A 20,269-nucleotide genomic window follows, 5' to 3' on the forward strand; every position below is an offset into this window, starting at 1 on the left:
TGAAAAACTTCAATGATGAACCCAGCCGCTAAGAGCCGGGCTACCTCTTCTCCAATGGCCTTATGTTGCTCTTCATTAAAACAGTGAAGGAATTTCTTGACCGGCTTAAACTTAGGATCAATATTGAGAGTGTGCTCAGCGAGTTCTCTCGGTACACCCGTCATATCTGAAGGCTTCCATGCAAATATGTTTCGATTCTCACGGATGAACCCGATGAGCGCGCTTTCCTATTTCGGATCCATGTTAGCACTGATAGTGAACTTCTAAGATGAGTCGCCAGGGTGTTTGGTGTCATCCGCCGACTTAAATTTCAGCAAAGGGTCTTGCTCCATGGTGGGCTTCTTCAAAGGGGTCATACCAGCCGGGTCAACATTATCCTTATAAAACGTAAGCTCCTCCGTGGCGCAAGAAGATTCAGGATAGGCAACATCACCTTCTTCACATTCTAAAGCAATTTTTCTGTTACCATGGACTGGAATGGTACCCTTACGTCCCGGCATCCTAAGCTGTAGATATACATAACAAGGTCGTGCCATCAATTTGGCATAAGCCAGCCGTCCAAACAGAGCGTGGTAAGGGCTCTTGATCTTAACCACTTCAAACCACAACGTCTCTACCCTGTAATCATAATCATCGCCAAAAGCCACTTCTAAAGCAATCTTACCAACTGGATAAGCCGACTTACCAGGTACCACACTGTGAAAGACTGTAGAGGACGGCTTAGTATCTTTATCAGTCAAATTCATTCGGCGAAAGGTATCATAATATAGGATATTGATGCTGCTTCCACCATCCATGAGGACTTTAGTGAATTTGTAACACCCAACCTGAGGAGCTACCACCAGTGCTAGCTGACCCGGATTATCAACCCGGGGTGGGTGATCTTCTCGACTCCACGTGATTGACTATTCTGACCATCGCAAGTGCTGAGGTGTCACCGGCTCAACCGAATTGACCGCGCACTTATGAACCTTCTAATCTCTCTGGAAAAGACTAGTGGTGAAGACATGATACTGGCCGCCGTTCAGCTGCTTAGGATTACTCTGATACCCTGACTGTTTTTGCTGGTTACCCTGACTGGGCTGTTGGTTATAACCGCCCTGATTGCCCTGACCTTGATATCTAGAATTTGAGCTACCACCACCAAAGTCGGGCCCGTGTGAGCCGGATCCTGACCCTCCATGTGGGCCATTATTGTTGTTATGATTCTAATGAAAGCCAGAATTCTTGTATTCCTTCATTATAAAACAATCCTTCCACAAATAACCCGCGCTGGCTTATTCGGAAGACTGTGTTTCGGGCAGGGTTCGTTCAACATTGCCTCCAGGTTAAATCTTAGTCCTCCAATCTGCGGCTTACCCTTACAACGCTAATTGTTGTGTTGTGCATTGGTGTTAGCCACAAAATCTGAACCGCCATCAGTTTGCTTGCGCTTGCCACCATTACCCTGGTTATGACCCGTCACATTCTGTTGTTGTCCTTTACCATTGCCATTCTTCTTCCCCTTGTTGGATTTCTCCTCATCAGACCCAGGGTCTTTTATATTGTCTGAGTCGACATATTTGATGAGAGCCGCCATGAGCTCTCCCATGTCATTGCAGTGACGTTTTAGCCACCCTAACTTTTGCTTGAGGGGTGTGAAGTGGCAATTCTTCTCTAAAATCAAAACAGCAGAGCCGGCTGTAATGCTATTCGATGAGTGGATAATAGCTGAAACCCGGCGAATCCAATGGTGGGCCGACTCATCCTCACGCTGGACACAAGCGTTCAGATCAATAATTGACAGAGGCTGCTTGCACATGTCTTTGAAATTACGAATAAAACGTGCCTTCAACTCAGCCCATGAATTGATGGAGTTGGCAGGTAGCCCTTTCAACCAGGTTCAAGCCGGCCCATCCAACATCATGTGGAAGTATTTGGCACATACTGCATCATTAACATCCAACATCTCCATAGCCAGCTCGTAGCTCTCAATCCAAGCCTCAGGTAGAAGATCTGCGGTGTAATTAGGCACCTTACGAGGGCCCTTGAAATCCTTAGGTAGACGCTCATTGTGTAGAGCCGATGCTAGACATGGTACACCAACAGTCCTGGAAGTCATCACAGCATCCGCAGACACTAAAGGGTTTAACTGAAGCTGCTGATGAGCTGCTAATTGAGCCACCAATTTCGCCTCTCGGCGTGTTCTAGTCTGATCCATGAGGGCCTGGATATTGTTATCATCACATGGTGGGTTATGCCCATGGGGCGGGTTACGACGCCGCTCATTGCTGGAACCGCCGGCGACTCAATGCGTTGGCTGTAACTTCGACTCAGGCGTGGAGTTGAGTGAATTCACCCGCGACTGTATGAGTAAGCTGCCTGCTGAGCCACAACCGTCTGAAGAAGTTCCACATCGTTCCGGGTCTCTCTTGCCGTTGGAGACTTGCCCTTGATTGGAATAGCCGCCAGCCGTGAAGCCGCGGCGATCATATTATCCAGTGGGTTGGAATAATGACCAGAAGGTGTTGGTACCCGCTGAGGCGGGGTCAAATCCATACGAGGCGGGTCTGGCATGCGAGGCCGAGCCGCCGGCCTAGCCACAGGTGCCTCAGGAGCTCGGGTCACACTGGGCGGGTTACTTGGCCCTGCTCCCGGTGTATTAAAAAGGTTTTGCCCTTCAAACTACGAAGGTAAGTGGCTCTGGTGCCTCCTTCGAAGGACATCATTTGACGCGTTCTGATCCAGATTTAAATGAAAGGCCTCTGCCCTTATCCGCTGCGTCTCGGCCTCTAAGGCGGCTCGTTCCGTCGCCATCCTGACATTCTCCGCCTCCAGATCCTCTCGGGCCTTGGTCACCTCATTCCACAGCTTCACAACCTCTGCATTATGCTACACTTGATTCTTTTGAGTCACCTCTGCGGCTAGCAGAGTCGCCAAAGTATCGAAGAGTTCGGATAAAACTTGAGCCGGCAGAGGCGCAGAGCCGTTCTCCCCGACCGTCGCAGCAGCAGTTGAGCCGGACGTCATGGCCGCAGCCGTTGAGGAGTTCAACACTGGTTGCGTGCCAGCCATGAAAATAGCGGCCCTGCTCGGTGGCTCATAGGGGTCCAGAATACTGTCACCATTGGAATAGCCCCCAAGTCCGTGTGACAGCCTAGTTTTTGCCCTTTTCTTATTTGCTTGAAATTTCATTTGAAAGTTTTTGAAACTTGGAGTTTCTGAATCTTTTCATTTGCACTTAAACACTTGGGCATCCTTGGCTTTCACCCAAGTGTTCACTTCTCTCCCAAACCATCACTTCACTTCTGATCCACCACAAAATAACCTTTGTAATATTTTTCTTAAATGAAAAATATTCATTTTCTCTCAAAAACCCTAAGCCAGATCTGTTTGCTTCAAGGCAACCCTAATTTTTATGGCTCAGAAAATTCTAAGATAATTCACAAATATTCTAGGGACCCTAGGGCACCTCCTAGAGCAAAAATATCTCATCACTTTTTGAATATTTTTGCTACAGAAAATCTTTTCTGTTCTGGACAGAAATGGTGGTTTCTACAGCAACTACCATTTTACTTGCTCCATTTGACCTGAACTTTCTTGTGCATCTTTACCTTAGTAACTTATAACTAGCCTCCAAAGCACAACCCCAAACTCCCAGCCATTTGACCACAGTAACATCACAAAGTTACTGACCAGAAACTTACCCGGCTTGTAAAATCTTCTCTACTGCACCTGGATCCAAACCAAACCGTGGTAAACATCAAAACTACCACGAACAACATGCCAGACATGATTTTTGGACGAAGGCTGGCCTGAGGAGAGAGTTCGCGCGGTGACCACGCGTGTCCACGATGCCAGGCATGCGTGTCGACGCGCTCTGGGTGACGCCGAGTGCTCTGTTCGAGCGTGCTCGCTTCCCCCGCCTGCCCAACCATGCCAAACCCCGCCACCATCATCGTCTCGACGTCCTTAACTCTTCCCTGGCACTCACCGACGCCGGAGCTCGCCGCAGCGAGCACGGGCAAGGTCCGGCCAGCCCAACAGTGCGGAGCGCACTATGCTCGTCGCCATCCCCTTGATCCTGTGCTCGTCTCCGCTCACCCACAATGGCCGCGTGACCTCCATCGCCTTCTCCCCCTCTCACTGATGCCGCTTGTCGCCGGGCGCCGTGGACAGATGTCCACCAGCGGAGCCCGAAGCACCCCTGTCGCTCACCTATAGATAGAGCCACCCCCAGCCTCCTCGAGCACCATCTAGCACTCACACACACCCCACGATCGAGTTGGAAGCCGTAGCCCGGCCAGGCAGGCCTCGGGCCGCCGTCCCCGAGCTCGAGCTTGCTAGCGATCCCCTCTGATTGCCGTGGTAGCTCCAGCCCCTCCCAGGCCTGGGCGACCCCTCCAAGGACTCCGCCTCTCTCTGGTGAGGCCATCTCGCCCACTTGGAGCCTTTGGACTGACCTCTGTTCGCCGTCTTCCTCAACTCCGGCGACCTCCACGTTCTGCCTCCACTTGCGAGCTAGATTCCGACGCCGTCCGACCACCCCTAGCCATGCTACGGGTACTGGCAGGTGCGCCATCGTCCCCTCTCTCAATCCCTCCCTCTCATTTGGGCCAAGGAGCCCTCGTCGCCGGCGAGAGCTCCGGTGAAGCCGCGACCCTCTCTGTTTCTCTCTCCCTCTTCTCCCACCTGACTAGCGGGGCCCGCTAGTCAGCCACTCAGTACACGCGTGAAGCGGTACGAGTGGTGGCGCCCCTGGGCTTTACGCCTTCGACATCACCCCCCAGCTGTTTCTTTTTATTCAAATTCATTTATATTCCAGAGAGCTTCAAACAATTTTAACTTTTTAACCATAAGTCCAAATGAGATGATTCTTTTTGCATTGTTTTCTTTAAAAGGAAATCTAACAGCTCACCAAAGATGAGATTTTTCTGAGCTCTTTAGAATTTTTGGTGAATTTTGGAAGTGTTCTTGACATTCTCTTTTTGTGTTTAAAATTATTTTCAGAAGGTGAGGCTTGTCTTGAGGATCACCAGGAGGCTTGTGAACCTCATCTGCACTAAGGCAAGCCACAGCAACATTTTTATGATGCCATTTCAATATTTGTGATTTTCTCACTTAAATGAAATTATTAACCCATGCATTTAAATAATTATTGAATTATTTGTATTCTGTTAAGTATTGGTCAGTTGTTATGCTTGATTTACAGAATAGTTGAAACTAGTTTAAGTGGGTAAAGCAAGTTAAAATTTATTTGAGGTGATGTTAGAAATAATTTGTTATGCATGTGAGTAATTATTTAAAGCTTTGTGTTTGCATTCTTAAATTGATAAAAATTTGTTAGAAAATATTCTGTCAAATACTTGTTTAATAATATTACTTGTCTTACAGAATGTTTGAACCCAACTTAGTGATAAAGAAATTAAGAGTTGTTGATAATGATATCTTTTGGTCAAGCATATGAAAAATTTATCGGAGTTACTTTCTTGCGTAGGAAATTAATAAAACTTGTTGCAAAATATTTTGGTTAAGTTGTGAGTTATTTTTAGCAAGTAGAGTAATATGAGTTGTTGACGTTTATGCTTGGTGTGCATATGGATGACGTCGGTCATTTTTATCAATATGTGATGCATGTGTTGTTATGCATTTCATGGCATGCTATGACATCGGTCATTTTTAGTTAAAAGTTAATCCTGAATATAACTCAACTTGAATATACCGTTGACTGGGTCATGGTGCCGCTGAATCGAGTTTCTTTCCAGTGCAACCACATTTGCCTTGTGGGAAGGCCTTGATTCGGTCCATTGACACGGCCTCTGGTCGGTGCCTCCATCTAGTGAAGATTATGTCGTGTTTGCCCTGGCCCGGTAAGCACACATAATCTTGTGTGCTCGTTGATGAGATTATGGTACCGAGTCCCCGAGTGGGAGTGTTTTGACCATGACGGTGGTCGGGGTGTCTTTGGTAGACACAGGGCCACCCAGGACCAGCCCGTTGGGGATTTGGGTCGGAGTGGCCGGGAGAGTGCTGTGGCAATGGAGGGGTTTTGTCGGAATGCCGTTGGTCCACCCGAATGGGAATGCGAGGCCATGGGTTCCGTGGTGTGGGTACAGTGTGCTACCTCTGCAGAGGGTATAATCTATCGATAGCCGGGTCCACGGTCACGGACACCTCGTACTAGGTCCCACCATGAGTCAACGTTTAATAAAAATTGCACACTAAGCTATGAACTTTGCATTGTCAATGGATGGCAGAAAGGCCATCGAGGTGTTTGGGACCAAATGATGGTCGTGGTTGTGATCGCCGTAAGGATCACGAGTTGTTCTTGAGAAAGACCACTATGGTGGTGTGTATGTTGTCCAGAGATGATCATAGTTGGTAAGCTGTCCTGAGGGACGTTCGGGCTTGATCACAGCATGTTGACATATAATGTTGCATTATTAATAATTGGTTAAATATCATGGTATTGTTTGTCATTATGATTATGCTTGTTGTGAGCTTGCAAGTACATTCAATGTACTGACCTGGCGTGTCATGCCAGATTTCAGGAAAGTCTCGTTGGCAAGGAGCGATGTTCGAGTCTAGATCGTGTCCACATCAGTGTTCCTGTGATATGGAGCTTCCGCTACGATGTTATTCCGCTGCCACGTAGTTGTTCGAGCCGAGGCCCCTTTATGTTCACTAAATAATGTACATATTGTTCCGCCGCACCGAGTGTGCCGCTTGGCCTCGACCACTATTGTAATATGAACTCTGTTCCGCTAGCATCAATAAAGCGGTTGTTTTCTGTACCAATATGTTGTGTGTTGCCAGAAGACATGATCTCTGGGCTGGCAATGCAGGGTAAACCGGTCGCTCTGAGCCGGGGTGCCACAACGGTTGGTATCAGAGCCGCGCTGACTGTAGGCCACGCTAGACTACGACGTGTTAGCTGGACGCTAGACACGAGTAAATGTGAGTGTCGGTAGCAGTTATAGCTGGTTGTTGCATTGTAGTCATTTGATTATTATTTTTATGCTAACCTGTTAATGGTTGTGAGTGTAGATGGCTCTGGTGCCGTATCCGTGCCAGTTGCAGTTGATGCCGTACACGTCACCGCACCTTCTCCGCAATGTGTGGCGTCGGCTGTACCCTCACGGAGACGAACCAGTCTACCGTGTGTACCGGGAGCGTCTAGCAGACTCAGTGTATGAGTATCACGCAGTGGTTACTCTGCGCACCAGTTCCAATTCCGGCTCTTACACTCGCACTTCTCGGAGCGGTTACGCCTCCACCGCTTCTCAGGCTGTCCAGTTTGCCGCATTTGAGGTCCTTGTCGAGCTTCGTTATACCGAGGTTCAAATGCAGCATCACCCAGGATTCTATTACTACCCATCTCTGCACGACAACGGTCGTGTCCGTTTTCCTCTCGTTAACCCGGAGTCTGATAGTGTTGCTAGCCATCTTGCTCGCTATATCACCGCTATCTATCTGATGATCCACGAGCTGGCTCGAGAGCTGACTCATGCCCGTACTGCTTTAGCCGCTACCTTGGTCACTACTAGATCCACCACTACTCCATCCTCACTGGGATTTACCCCTTATGTCCCAGTTAGCTCTAGCTCCCCTATTTCGCCGGTTACTCCCCCGAGTAGCACAGGCGTTCCGTCTGTGAACCCTCTCAGTACTCCTGCCGAGTGGGTCTCACTTCTTGCTACCCCTGCAGCCCCGATGCTTCATCCTACCCCTGCCCCTGAGGGAGAGCCCTCGAGGCTGCGTCGTCGTGTTACCTTTAACCCGGAGGTTTCCGTTAACCACGTCAGTTCGGGATCTGAGACCGCTTCAGGGGAGGACACCGCAGCACTAGCAGAGCAGTAGTGTCTTTGAGTATTCGCAGTCGTCTAGATGGTGTACGGATGTAGTTGTACGAGTCATGATGCTTCATGTATGAGAGTAGTGGAACTAGTCAGGTTGTTAAATTTTCCTGTATGAGTCTATGTATAATTATGATGGGACTTCAATCGCCGTATTCTCTTCGCTCTTTTGTCTTTTTCGAGAATTGTTGCTGGCTTTTTCCCAATTTTATTCTTGGATGTCTCTCATCTCGATTTCGTTGCCTTGGAAAAAATACTCAATAGGATGACGCGGGGAGGCGGCAGTAGCAACGTTCGTGAGGGAACTCCTGTTCGTCGTTCCGCACGACAGGCAGGATATTCTCCTGAGCCGTACGTTCAGCCACCACCTCCTCCGCCTGATCCTCCCTCCACCGAGCAATTTCTGCGTTGAAGAAAAAACGAACAATGATCTGATTGAAATATTGAGAAGTGTGCAAGCTATAGTGGGACAAAATGGAAATCAGAATGGTCATCACTCAAAGCTCTCAGATTTTCAGAGGACCAATCCACCCAATTTCAGTCAGGTTGTTGACCCATTGGATGCAGACGATTGGTTGCGCACCATGGTGAAAAAGCTTGAGACCGCCCATACTGAAGGAAATGATAAAGTCCCATTTGCAACCCATTACCTTGAAGGCGCAGCTGCCATATGGTGGGAAAATACAAAAGCCATGTGGCGGATTGATGAGGAAGTCACCTGGGAAAAATTCAAGGATAAGTTCCGCAAATATCACATCCCTACTGGAGTTATGAAGGCCAAGCAGCGTGAATTTCTCGCGCTTGTCCAAGGAAATCAATCTGTGGCTGAGTATCTGCAAAAATTCAATCATCTGGCCCGTTACTCTCTGTATGACATAGCCACCGAAGAAAGGAAGATGGATAGATTTCTTGGAGGTTTAAATCCGCAACTTCGGTGTGCTCTCAGTATGTTTGATTTCACGGATTTCCAAACTCTGGTAGACAAGGCATTCATTGCTGAACGGGAACACAAGCTTATATCAGATAATAGGCCTGTTAACGACAACAAGCGCAAGTTTGAGCCAAAGAAGGATGGGCAACCTATGCAAAAGGCTCGTACCTGGCAGCAGACTCAGGTGGAATACCGGCCAAATTGGCAGCAGAATGTTAACAAGACCACCACTCAAGTCAAGAATGTTGTGGCCAATCCAATGCATGAGGAGCGGCAGCGCAATAATTCTTGTTTCACTTGCGGGCAGCCCGGATATTATGCCAAACAGTGCCCCAAGAACCACAAGGTGAATGCGCTAAGCAGGCCACAAGTCAACTTTATGGAGTCAGGGCCAACCCAGCAAAACTTCACTGGGCATGTGAATTATATCTCCGCCGATGAATCCCAAGAGAAGCCAGAAGTCGTCATTGGTATGTTTTCTGTTAATGACATACCTGCAGTAATTTTATTTAACTCTGGGGCTTCCCATTCTTTTATTTCTCGGAGTTTTGCCGCCCAAAACAATTTTCCTTGCACAATTTTGGGCAAAAATATGCTGGTACAAACCCCGGGATCTATAATCAAGAGCAATCTAGTCTGCTGTGATATGGAGATCAATATCAACAGGGTCCACTTTCCAACATCTCTGATAATCATTGAGTCTGAACAGTTGGATATTATATTGGGAATGAATTGGCTGACCAAATATCAGGTTTGTATAAACTGCGCAACCCGAGAAGTCAATTTAACCAGTCTGAATGGGCAGCTCACCAAATTCTATGCTAGCAAGCATATACCCAAGCCAGAACTAGTGTGCACTGCTATGGTCGAATTGGAATTTATTCCTGTGGTCAGTGAGTACCCTGATGTGTTTCCAGAAGAACTACCAGGCATGCCACCAGATCGGGAACTGGAATTTGCCATAGATCTTGTGCCCGGAACCGCACCATTATACAAGAAGTATTACCGGATGCCCTCATCAGAATTAGTGGAACTAAAGAAACAACTTGACGAATTACTCCGGAAAGGTTATATTCGTCCCAGCTCTTCACCGTGGGGGTCACCTGCAATCTTCGTGGGTAAAAAGGATGGCAGTCTCCGTATGTGCATAGATTATCGCCAGCTGAATGAGGTCACCATCAAAAATAAATACCCACTGCCAAGGATTGATGATCTGTTTGATCAGCTCAGTGGGGCTAAAGTATTCTCAAAAATCGATTTACGGACCGGGTATCATCAGCTCAAGATTAATAGGGAAGATATTCCTAAGGCTGCATTCACTACACGATACGTTCTTTACGAATATACTGTGATGTCCTTTGGTCTCACCAATGCCCCTACCTTCTTCATGCATATGATGAACAAGGTGTTCATGGACTTCCTCGACAAATTTGTGGTAGTCTTTATCGACGACATCCTCATTTACTCCAAGAGTGAAGAAGAGCATAAGGATCACCTCCGGGCAGTGCTACAACGGCTCCGCAACCATCAGCTATACGCCAAGTTCAGTAAGTGCGAATTTTGGCTCAAGCAAGTTGGGTTTCTCGGGCATGTACTATCCGCCGAAGGCATAGCCGTGGACCCGAGCAAAGTAAAGGATGTGCTCGATTGGGTACCGCCCACGACTGTAACACAGATCCGGAGTTTCCTTGGATTAGCTGGATACTATCGTTGTTTCATTGAAGGGTTTTCCAAAATTGCTAAACCTATGACGGAACTGCTCAAAAAGGATACAAAGTTTGCATGGACCAAGGACTGTGAGAAGAGTTTTTATGAGCTAAAGACGCGTCTGACAACCGCACCCGTATTGACTCTTCCAGACATTTATCGCAGCTTCGACCTGTACTGCGATGCCTCTAGACAAGATATTGGTTGTGTATTGATGCAAAACGGCTAGGTAGTAGCCTATGCATCAGGACAACTACGACCACATGAGGGAAATTATCCTACTCATGATTTGGAATTGGCTGCAGTGGTTCATGCATTAAAAATTTGGAGACACTATCTCATTGGAAAAAGGTGGCAAATTTTTACCGACCACAAAAGCCTCAAGTACATCTTCACTCTGCCAGATTTAAATCTCCGTCAGCAAAGATGGTTAGAGTTGGTCAAGGATTATGACCTTGGAATAAATTACCATCCAGGCAAGGCCAACGTCGTTGCCGATGCGCTCAGTCGAAAGCCCGTCAGCTTAAATGTCATGTTAAAATCATTGTCTACCGAACTTCAGGAGGAGATCGCTCAGCTCAACATGGTCATCGTGGATGCTGGCCTCACTAATATTTTGGAAGTTACCCCCACACTTGAGATGGAAATCCGCAAGGCCCAGCCAGATGACGCCAAGCTACAAAAACATGCAAGGCAGCCCCCAGATTTCTTCAAGGACAACTTCGGTACCCTCCGACTCCGTGGACGAATTTGTGTACCAAATCAACCGGACTTGAAGAGGAAAATCTTGTCAGAAGCACACGAATCCTCGTATTCCATTCATCCGGGAAGTACGAAAATGTATGAAGACCTTAAACAAATATTCTGGTGGAATGGGATGAAGAAAGACATTGCCTATTTTGTAGCCTGTTAAGACATATGCAACAAGGTGAAAGCAGAGCATCAGAAGCCAGCCGGACTTCTCCAACCACTGCCAGTTTCACAATGGAAATGGGATGATGTTTGCATGGACTTCATCACCGGATTGCCTAGGACTCAGCGAGGCAAAGACGCAATCTGGGTTATAGTGGACACCCTAACCAAGGTTGCTCATTTCATCCCGGTCAGCACCAGATACAGAGCAAATGAACTGGCGCAACTGTATGTATCCAGAATCGTCAGTCTGCATGGGGTACCCCGGACTATCACTTCCAACCGAGGTTCTTTGTTTACCTCCGCTTTCTGGTCCCGCCTCCATCAAGCCTTGGGGACAGCACTAAAATATAGTACTGCTTATCACCCCCAGACGGATGGGCAGACAGAGCGAGTAAATCAAATACTCGAAGATATGTTGCGAGCCTATGTGCTAGCCAACAGGGCAAACTAGGAAGATTGCTTGCCATACGCCGAGTTCTCGTATAACAGCAGTTTCCAGACCAGTCTAAAGATGCCACCCTATGGAGCTCTATATGGTCGTAAGTGCCGCACTCCTCTAAATTGGTCTCAAGCTGGAGATAGCCATATCTTCGGAACCGATCTCATGATGGAAGCCGAGAAACAAGTCAGGGAAATCAGAGACCGACTGCAATTGGCCAAATCCCGTCAGAAGAGTTATTATGATGCAAAGCACCAGCAGGTCAGTTTTGAACCCGGGGAACATGTGTACCTCCGAGTCACTCCTATGAAAGGAGTTAAGCGATTTCAGACTCGTGGAAAGCTGGCACCCAGATTCATTGGTCCATTCTCAATTATGTCTCGAGTGGGTACGGTTGCATACCAACTGGAACTACCCCCGGAGTTGTCAGAAATACACAATGTGTTCCATGTTTCGCAATTGAGACGATGCATATCCCCGCCTGAGAAAAGGACTGCAATGGCTGAGATAGAATTGGCAAAGGATTTAACTGATGAAGAAAGACCGTCCAAAATTTTGGATCAAGTGGAAAGGGTCACTCGCAGCAAAGTCAGAATTTTTTTCAAAGTTCAGTGGGAGCATCACACCGAGTCAGAAGCAACTTGGGAGCAGGAAGAGTTCCTTAAGAGTCAGTATCCAGAGTGGTTTTCCCAAGCAACCGAATCTCGAGGACGAGATTCATTCTAAGTGGGGGAGGTTTGTGACAGCCTGGTTTTTGCCCTTTTCTTATTTGCTTGAAATTTCATTTGAAAGTTTTTGAAACTTGGAGTTTCTGAATCTTTTCATTTGGACTTAAAGACTTGGGCATCCTTGGCTTTCACCCAAGTGTTCACTTCTCTCCCAAACCATCACTTCACTTCTGATCCACCACAAAATAACCTTTGGAATATTTTTCTTAAATGAAAAATATTCATTTTCTCTCAAAAACCCTAAGCCAGATCTGTTTGCTTCAAGGCAACCCTAATTTTTATGGCTTAGAAAATTCTAAGATAATTCACAAATATTCTAGGGACCCTAGGGCACCTCCCTGAGCAAAAATATCTCATCGCTTCTTGGAATATTTTTTCTACGGAAAATCTTTTCTATTCTAGACAGAAATGGTGGTTTCTACAGCAACTACCATTTTACTTGCTCCATTTGACCTGAACTTTCTTGTGCATCTTTTAGTAACTTATAACTAGCCTCCAAAGCACAGCCCCAAACTCCCAGCCATTTGACCACAGTAACATCACAAAGTTACTGACCAGAAACTTACATGGCTTGTAAAATCTTCTCTACTGCACCTGGATCCAAACCAAACCGTGGTAAACTTCAAAACTACCACGAACAACAAGCCAGACATGATTTTTGGACAAAGGCTGGCCTGAGGAGGGAGTTTGCGCGGTGACCACGCGTGTCCACGATGCCAGGCATGCGTGTCGACGCGCTCTGGGTGACGCTGAGTGCTCTGTTCGAGCGTGCTCGCTTCCCCCGCCTGCCCAACCATGCCAAATCCCGCCACCATCATCGTCTCGACGTCCTTAACTCCTCCCTGGCACTCGCCGACGCCAGAGCTCGCCGCAGCGAGCACGGGCAAGGTCCGGCCAGCCCAACAATGCGGAGCGCACTGTGCTCGTCGCCATCCCCTTGATCCTGTGCTCGTCTCCGCTCGCCCACAGTGGCCGCATGACCTCCGTCGCCTTCTCCCCCTCTCACTGACGCCGCTCGTCGCCGGACGCCGTGGACAGGTGTCCACCGGCGGAGCCCGAAACACCCCCGCCGCTTGCCTATAAATAGAGCCACCCCCAACCTCCTCAAGCACCATCCAACACTCACACACCCCACGATCGAGTAGGAAGCCGTGGCCCAGCTGGGCAGGCCTCGGGCGGCCGTCCCCGAGCTCGAGCTCGCCAGCGATCCCCTCTGGTCGCTGCGGTAGCTCCAGCCCCTTCCAGGCTTGGGCGACCCCTCCAAGGCCTCCGCCTCTCTCCAGTGAGGCCATCTCGCCCACTTGGAGCCTCTGGAGTGACCTTTGCTCGCTGTCTTCCTCAACTCCGGCGACCTCCATGTTCTGCCTCCGCTTGCGAGCTAGTTTCCATCGTCCCGTCTCTCAATCCCTCCCGCTTGTTTGGGCCAAGGAGCCCTCGTCGCCGGCGAGAGCTCCGTCGAAGCCGCGACCCTCTCGGTTTCTCTCTCCCTCTTCCCCCACCTGACTAGCGGGGCTCGCTAGTCAGCCACTCAGTACACGCGCGAAGTGGTATGAGTGGTGGCGCCCCTGGGCTTTACGCCTTCGACGTCACCCCCCAGCTGTTTCTTTTTATTCAAATTCATTTATATTCTAGAGAGCTTCAAAAAATTTTAACTTTTTAACCATAAGTCCAAATGAGATGATTCTTTTTGCATTGTGTTCTTTGAAAGGAAATCTAACAGCTCACCAAAGATGAGATTTTTCTGAGCTGTTTAGAATTTCTGGTGAATTTTAGAAGTGTTCTTGATATTCTCTTTTTGTGTTTAAAATTATTTTCAGAAGGTGAGGCTTGTCTTGAGGATCACCAGGAGGCTTGTGAACCTCATCTGCACTAAGGCAAGCCACAACAACATTTTTATGATGCCATTTCAATATTTGTGATTTTCTCACTTAAATGAAATGATTAACCCATGCATTTAAATAATTATTGAATTATTTGTATTCTGTTAAGTATTGGTCAGTTGTTATGCTTGATTTACAGAATAGTTGAAACTAGTTTAAGTGGGTAAAGCAAGTTAAAATTTATTTGAGGTGATGTTAGAAATAATTTTGTTATGCATGTGAGTAATTATTTAAAGCTTTGTGTTTGCATTCTTAAATTGATAAAAATTTGTTAGAAAATATTCTGTCAAATAATTGTTTAATCATATTACTTGTCTTACAGAATGTTTGAACCCAACTTAGTGAAATTAAGAGTTGTTGATAATGATATCTTTTGGTCAAGCATATGAAAAATTTATCGGAGTTACTTTCTTGCGTAGGAAATTAATAAAACTTGTTGCAAAATATTTTGGTTAAGTTGTGAGTCATTTTGAGCAAGTAGAGTAATATGAGTTGTTGACGTTTATGCTTGGTGTGCATATGGATGACGTCGGTCATTTTTATCAATATGTGATGCATGTGTTGTTTTGCATTTCATGGCATGCTATGACACCGGTCATTTTTAGTTAAAAGTTAATCCTGAATATAACTCAACTTGAATATACCGTTGACTGGGTCATGGTGCCGCTGAATCGAGTTTCTTTCCAGTGCAACTACATTTGCCTTGTGGGAAGGCCTTGATTCGGTCCATTGACACGGCCTCTGGTCGGTGCCTCCATCTAGGGAAGATTATGTCGTGTTTGCCCTGGCCCGGTAAGCACACATAATCTTGTGTGCTCGTTGATGAGATTATGGTACCGAGTCCCCGAGTGGGAGTGTTTTGACCACGATGGTGGTCGGGGTGTCTTTGGTAGACACGGGGCCACCCAAGACCAGCCCGTTGGGGATTTGGGTCGGAGTGGCCGGGAGAGTGTTGTGGCAATGGAGGGGTTTTCTCGGAATGACGTTGGTCCACCCGAATGGGAATGCGAGGCCATGGGTTTCATGGTGTGGGTACAGTGTGCTACCTCTGCAGAGTGTATAATCTATCGATAGCCGAGTCCACGGTCACGGACACCTCGTACTAGGTCCCACCATGAGTCAATGTTTAATAAAAATTGCACACTAAGCTCTGAACTTTGCATTGTCAATGGATGGCAGAAAGGCCATCGAGGTATTTGGGACCAAATGATGGTCGTGGTTGTGATCGCCGTAAGGATCACGAGTTGTTCTTGAGAAAGACCACTATGGTGGTGTGTATGTGGTCCAAAGATGATCACAGTTAGTAAGCTGTCCTGAGGGACGTTCGGGCTTGATCACAACATGTTGACATATAATGTTGCATTATTAATAATTGGTTAAATATCATGGTATTGTTTGTCATTATGATTATGCTTGTTGTGAGCTTGCAAGTACATTCAATGTACTGACCTGGCGTGTCATGCCAGATTTCAGGAAAGTCTCGTTGGAAAGGAGCGTTGTTCGAGTCTAGATCGTGTCCACATCAGTGTCCCTGTGATATGGAGCTTCCGCTACGATGTTATTCCGCTGCCACGTAGTTGTTCGAGTTGAGGCCTCATTATGTTCACTAAATAATGTACATATTGTTCCGCCGCACGGAGTGTGCCGCTTGGCCTCGACCACTGTTGTAATATGAACTCTGTTCCGCTAGCATTAATAAAGCGGTTGTTTTCTGTACCAATATGTTGTGTGTTTCCAGAAGACATGATCTCTGGGCTGGCAATGCAGGGTAAACCGGTCGCTCTAAGTCGGGGTGCCACAGTCCGCCATCCTGAAGCTGATAGATTGACTTGGGTTCGCCATCGAGGAGTCATCACCTGAATAGATGGCCGTCTCTCCACCAGACATAGATCCTTCCTCAAGATCCGCCCCATGAACAAAGCCAATGAAAGCATGCTTCCGGCCGGTATGAACCTTGGCGGGTCGCGCATGCTGAGCCATCTCAATGATGTCGGTGCTGGAATCCGGCTCAGGCTCTGACTTGCCGATCTTGCCGATGAAGACGTGAATTTCGCCGAAGGAGACCCGGTAGCCGTACTCAATTGAGTCGGCCTCGGGGCCCCAGCTAGCATTGCCGATGTAGATCTTGTCGCGGCGACTCTTGGTCATCCGGCCCACGGCATATCTTTGATCCCTGAAACCACTGTTCTCTAGCCCCACGGCGACTTGAAACCACCGTTCTCTAGCCCCACGGTGGGTGCCAACTGTCGTGGTTTTGTCACGGCAGATGCCCTAGTGAAAGGACTTAGGTGTGGAGCCATAGCAACGTCGGTTAGCTCAAAGGGGTTGAACGGGATAAAGGACACAAAGGATTTACCCAGGTTCGGCCCCTCACTACGAGGTAAAAGCCTACGTCCTGCTTCTAGTTGTATTGCTTGAGTTTCAATTACAAGGGTGAGAATACGCTTGACCTAGTTCTCGATTGATTGTGTTCTTGAGTTAACCCTCTGCCAGGTCTCGCCTTTAAATACACAGGTCGAGGTCCGGTGGCTTACAAGAGTCCGGGTCATATTACACAACGTAACCGACCCTATCCCTACATTACCTCACCTTTAGGCAAGGTATCATCAGGCGGCTCACGCCTTCGGGTCTTGAGTCGTCTTCGGGTCGTGGGCCTTCAATAGCCCGCTTGTAAGCCTTACTAGGCCTCCAATTATAAGTCACGGACAATATGACCCGGCCCTCCTGAGCGGGTCATACCACGGGGTTATATCCCCAACAAGAAGTGCCCATGTAAGCGGGCTATAAGCCCATTATTGTAGAGTACTTGTTCTTAGCACCAGTATACCATGGAGGGGATCAGGGGAGACTCACCCCAGTCTTAGCACCGCAGTAATAATGATAATGGCTAGTCAAATCATAGGGCCCCACCTGTCTAGCTGTAACGAGCCGTCAAATCACACAGGCCCATGTTTGCAGCAGTAAGTTCAATCCGCTACTCCCTCATCTTCTCGCCTCTTCGTCGAACCGAATAGGAGGACCTGCCCCACCTACCATGCGGGAAAGCCCCGCCCTTGACTTTTAAATATAATTTTGTATCCATGGATTGCACCATTGAGCAAAGCCAGAAGAAAATGGCATTACACATGTATACAACATGCCCGTCGCATTCGCGTCGCAACCCAGACGGTCGGTCGGTCTGGCACGCCGCTCACTGAATGAAACACACGTCATATTGTGTTTGCACACACATGTGGGACCGCAATTGAGAGCCGACCATAGGCACACTCCCCCATCCCAACAAGTCGTCTAAGTTAACAGAAGAGAGAGACGAGCGATAGTACTGGAGCAGTGTTGTACACACGTCGTTGCCTGGATGATCCCTGCACGACACGGGAGATCAGTTCGTCCATGCATGTGACCAGACTCCAGCAGATGGCTGGATTGGCTATCGTCTACATATCGTGCAGGTTGTGTTGCACGGGGCTGTAGTTCTGATGAGAAATATAAGAAAAATGTTTCTTGTCATCTCGCAATATTAGGTGTCATGTGCTTCGGATCACTGCGAGGGTTAAACAACGACAACTGCGTTCCTCCAAGGCGTTGGTCATTGGGGGCACATGCACGAAGACTGCTCAACTGCCATCTAGGTCAAGCCAGCTATGTTAATTTGGACATCTATTGGTTGACCCCTTTTCTATGATTTTATCTTTAATTTGAGCTTTGATCCTCGTCTAGTTTGTCCATCGGAATTCATGTTGTCTCCTTGGGGCAGTGAGGTTATGGTTTCTTGTCATGTGGCATTTTTTCGTGTTATGTTAATCCGGTGCTTCAGATGAAAAAGGCAACAACTACGCCTCCGGGGCACATGCATAAAGACTTCTCAACAGTCATTGACGAGCTCAACCCGGCTACGGTAGAAAAAGAAAACTACTCCACTATATAGGTTGGAGCCTCCGCGATTGCTTGTTAGTGTTGCTCTCTTCACACTCTCTCGTCCTCTCCAGATCTAAACACAACAACAGTTGATGACCCACAAGTATAGGGGATCAATCGTAGTCCTCTCGATAAGTAAGAGTGTCGAACCAACGAGGAGCAGCAGGAAATGACAAGTGGTTTTCAACAAGGTATTCTCTGCAAGCACTGAAATTATAAGTAACGAGTAGTTTGATAGCAAGATAATTTGTAACGAGAAAGTAACGATAGTGAAAAATAATATGCAGCAAGGTAGCCCAATCCTTTTGTGGCAAAGGACAAGCCAAAATGGCCTCTTATGATAAGCAAAGCGTTCTTGAGGGTACACGGGAATTTCATCTAGTCACTTTCATCATGTTGGTTCGATTCGTGTTCGCTACTTCGTTAATTTGATATGCGGGTGGACCGGTGCTTAGGTGTTGTTCTTACTTGAACAAATCTCCTACTTATTATTACCCCACTCGCAAGCATCCGCAACTATGAGAGAAGTATTAAGATAAAATCTAAACGATAGCATTAAACTTTTGGATCCAAATTAGTCCCTTACAAAGTAGCGCATAAACTACGGTTTAAGCTTATGTCACTCTTGCAACCCATCATCTAATAACTACTCCACAATGCATTCCCTTAGGCCCTAATAAGGTGAAGTGCCATGTGGTCCACGTTCACATGACACCACTAAGGGAATCACAACATACATACCATCAAAATATCAAACACATATCAAGTTCACATGATTACTGATACGTCTCCAACGTATCTATAATTTTTGATTGTTCCATGCTATTATATTATCTGTTTTGGATGTTTTATATGCATTAATATGCTATTTTATATTATTTTTGGGACTAACCTATTAACCTAGAGCCCAGTGCCAGTTTCTGTTTTTTCCTTGCTTTAGAGTTTCGCAGAAAAGGAATACCGAACGGAGTCCAAACGGAATGAAACTTTCGCGATGATTTTTCTTCGACCATAAGACATCCACAGGACTTGGAGTACAAGTCAGGGAAGCCACGAGGTAGCCACAAGGATGGAGGGCGCGCCCCCCAGCCTTGTAGGCCCCTCGTGACTCCACCGACCTATTTCTCCCGCCTATATATTCTCAAATATTCCAACACCAATCAGGAGAGCCACGAAAACACTTTTCCACCACCGCAACCTTCTATACACGTGAGATCCCATCTAGGGGCCTTTTCCTGTGTGCTGCTGGAGGGGGATTCGATCACGGAGGGCTTCTACATCAATACCATTGCCCTTCTGATGAAGCGTGAGTAGTTTACCTCAGACCTACGGGTCCATACCTAGTAGCTAGATGGCTTATTCTCTCTATTTGATTCTCAATACCATGTTCTCCTCGATGTTCTTGGAGATCTATTCGATGTAGTACTTTTTGCGGTGTGTTTGCCGAGATCCGATGAATTGTGGATTTATGATCAGCTTATCTATGAATATTATTTGAATTTTCTCTGAATTCTTATATGCATGATTTGATATCTTTGCAAGTCTCTTCGAACTATCGATTTGGTTTGGCCAACTACATTGGTTTTTCTTGCAATGGGAGAAGTGCTTAGCTTTGGGTTCAATCTTGCAGTGCTTTATCCCAGTGACAAAAGGGGAACCGACACGTATTGTATTGTTGCCATCAAGGATAAAAAAAATGGGGTTTTCATCATATTGCTTGAGATTATCCCGCTACATCATGTCATCTTACTTAAAGCGTTACTCTGTTCTTATGAACTTAATACTCTAGATGCAGGCAGGAGTCGGTCGATGTGTGGAGTAATGTAGTAGATGCAGGCAGGAGTCGGTCGATGTGTGGCGTAATAGTAGTAGATGCAGGCAGGAGTCGGTTGTGACGCTCGAATAGTTAAGCTACAGTA

The 20,269-nt window shown here is 47.1% G+C and overlaps 1 protein-coding gene across 1 annotated transcript; it reads right to left on the reverse strand.

Moving 5' to 3' along the window:
* Nucleotides 1-263: 263 nt before the first annotated feature.
* LOC141027081 (uncharacterized) lies at nt 264-746 on the reverse strand. Its single transcript, XM_073504003.1, has one exon. It carries the CDS (start codon nt 744-746, stop codon nt 264-266), a length of 483 nt encoding a protein of 160 aa, XP_073360104.1.
* Nucleotides 747-20,269: the final 19,523 nt, after the last annotated feature.

The sequence above is a fragment of the Aegilops tauschii genome, chromosome 7, assembly GCF_002575655.3.
Source record: "Aegilops tauschii subsp. strangulata cultivar AL8/78 chromosome 7, Aet v6.0, whole genome shotgun sequence".
In the NCBI taxonomy this organism is placed as follows: Eukaryota; Viridiplantae; Streptophyta; class Magnoliopsida; order Poales; family Poaceae; genus Aegilops; species Aegilops tauschii.

Excerpts from the sequence above, each read along its gene's own strand:
- LOC141027081 (XM_073504003.1), bottom strand. The coding sequence starts at position 746 with ATGAATTTGACTGATAAAGATACTAAGCCGTCCTCTACAGTCTTTCAC.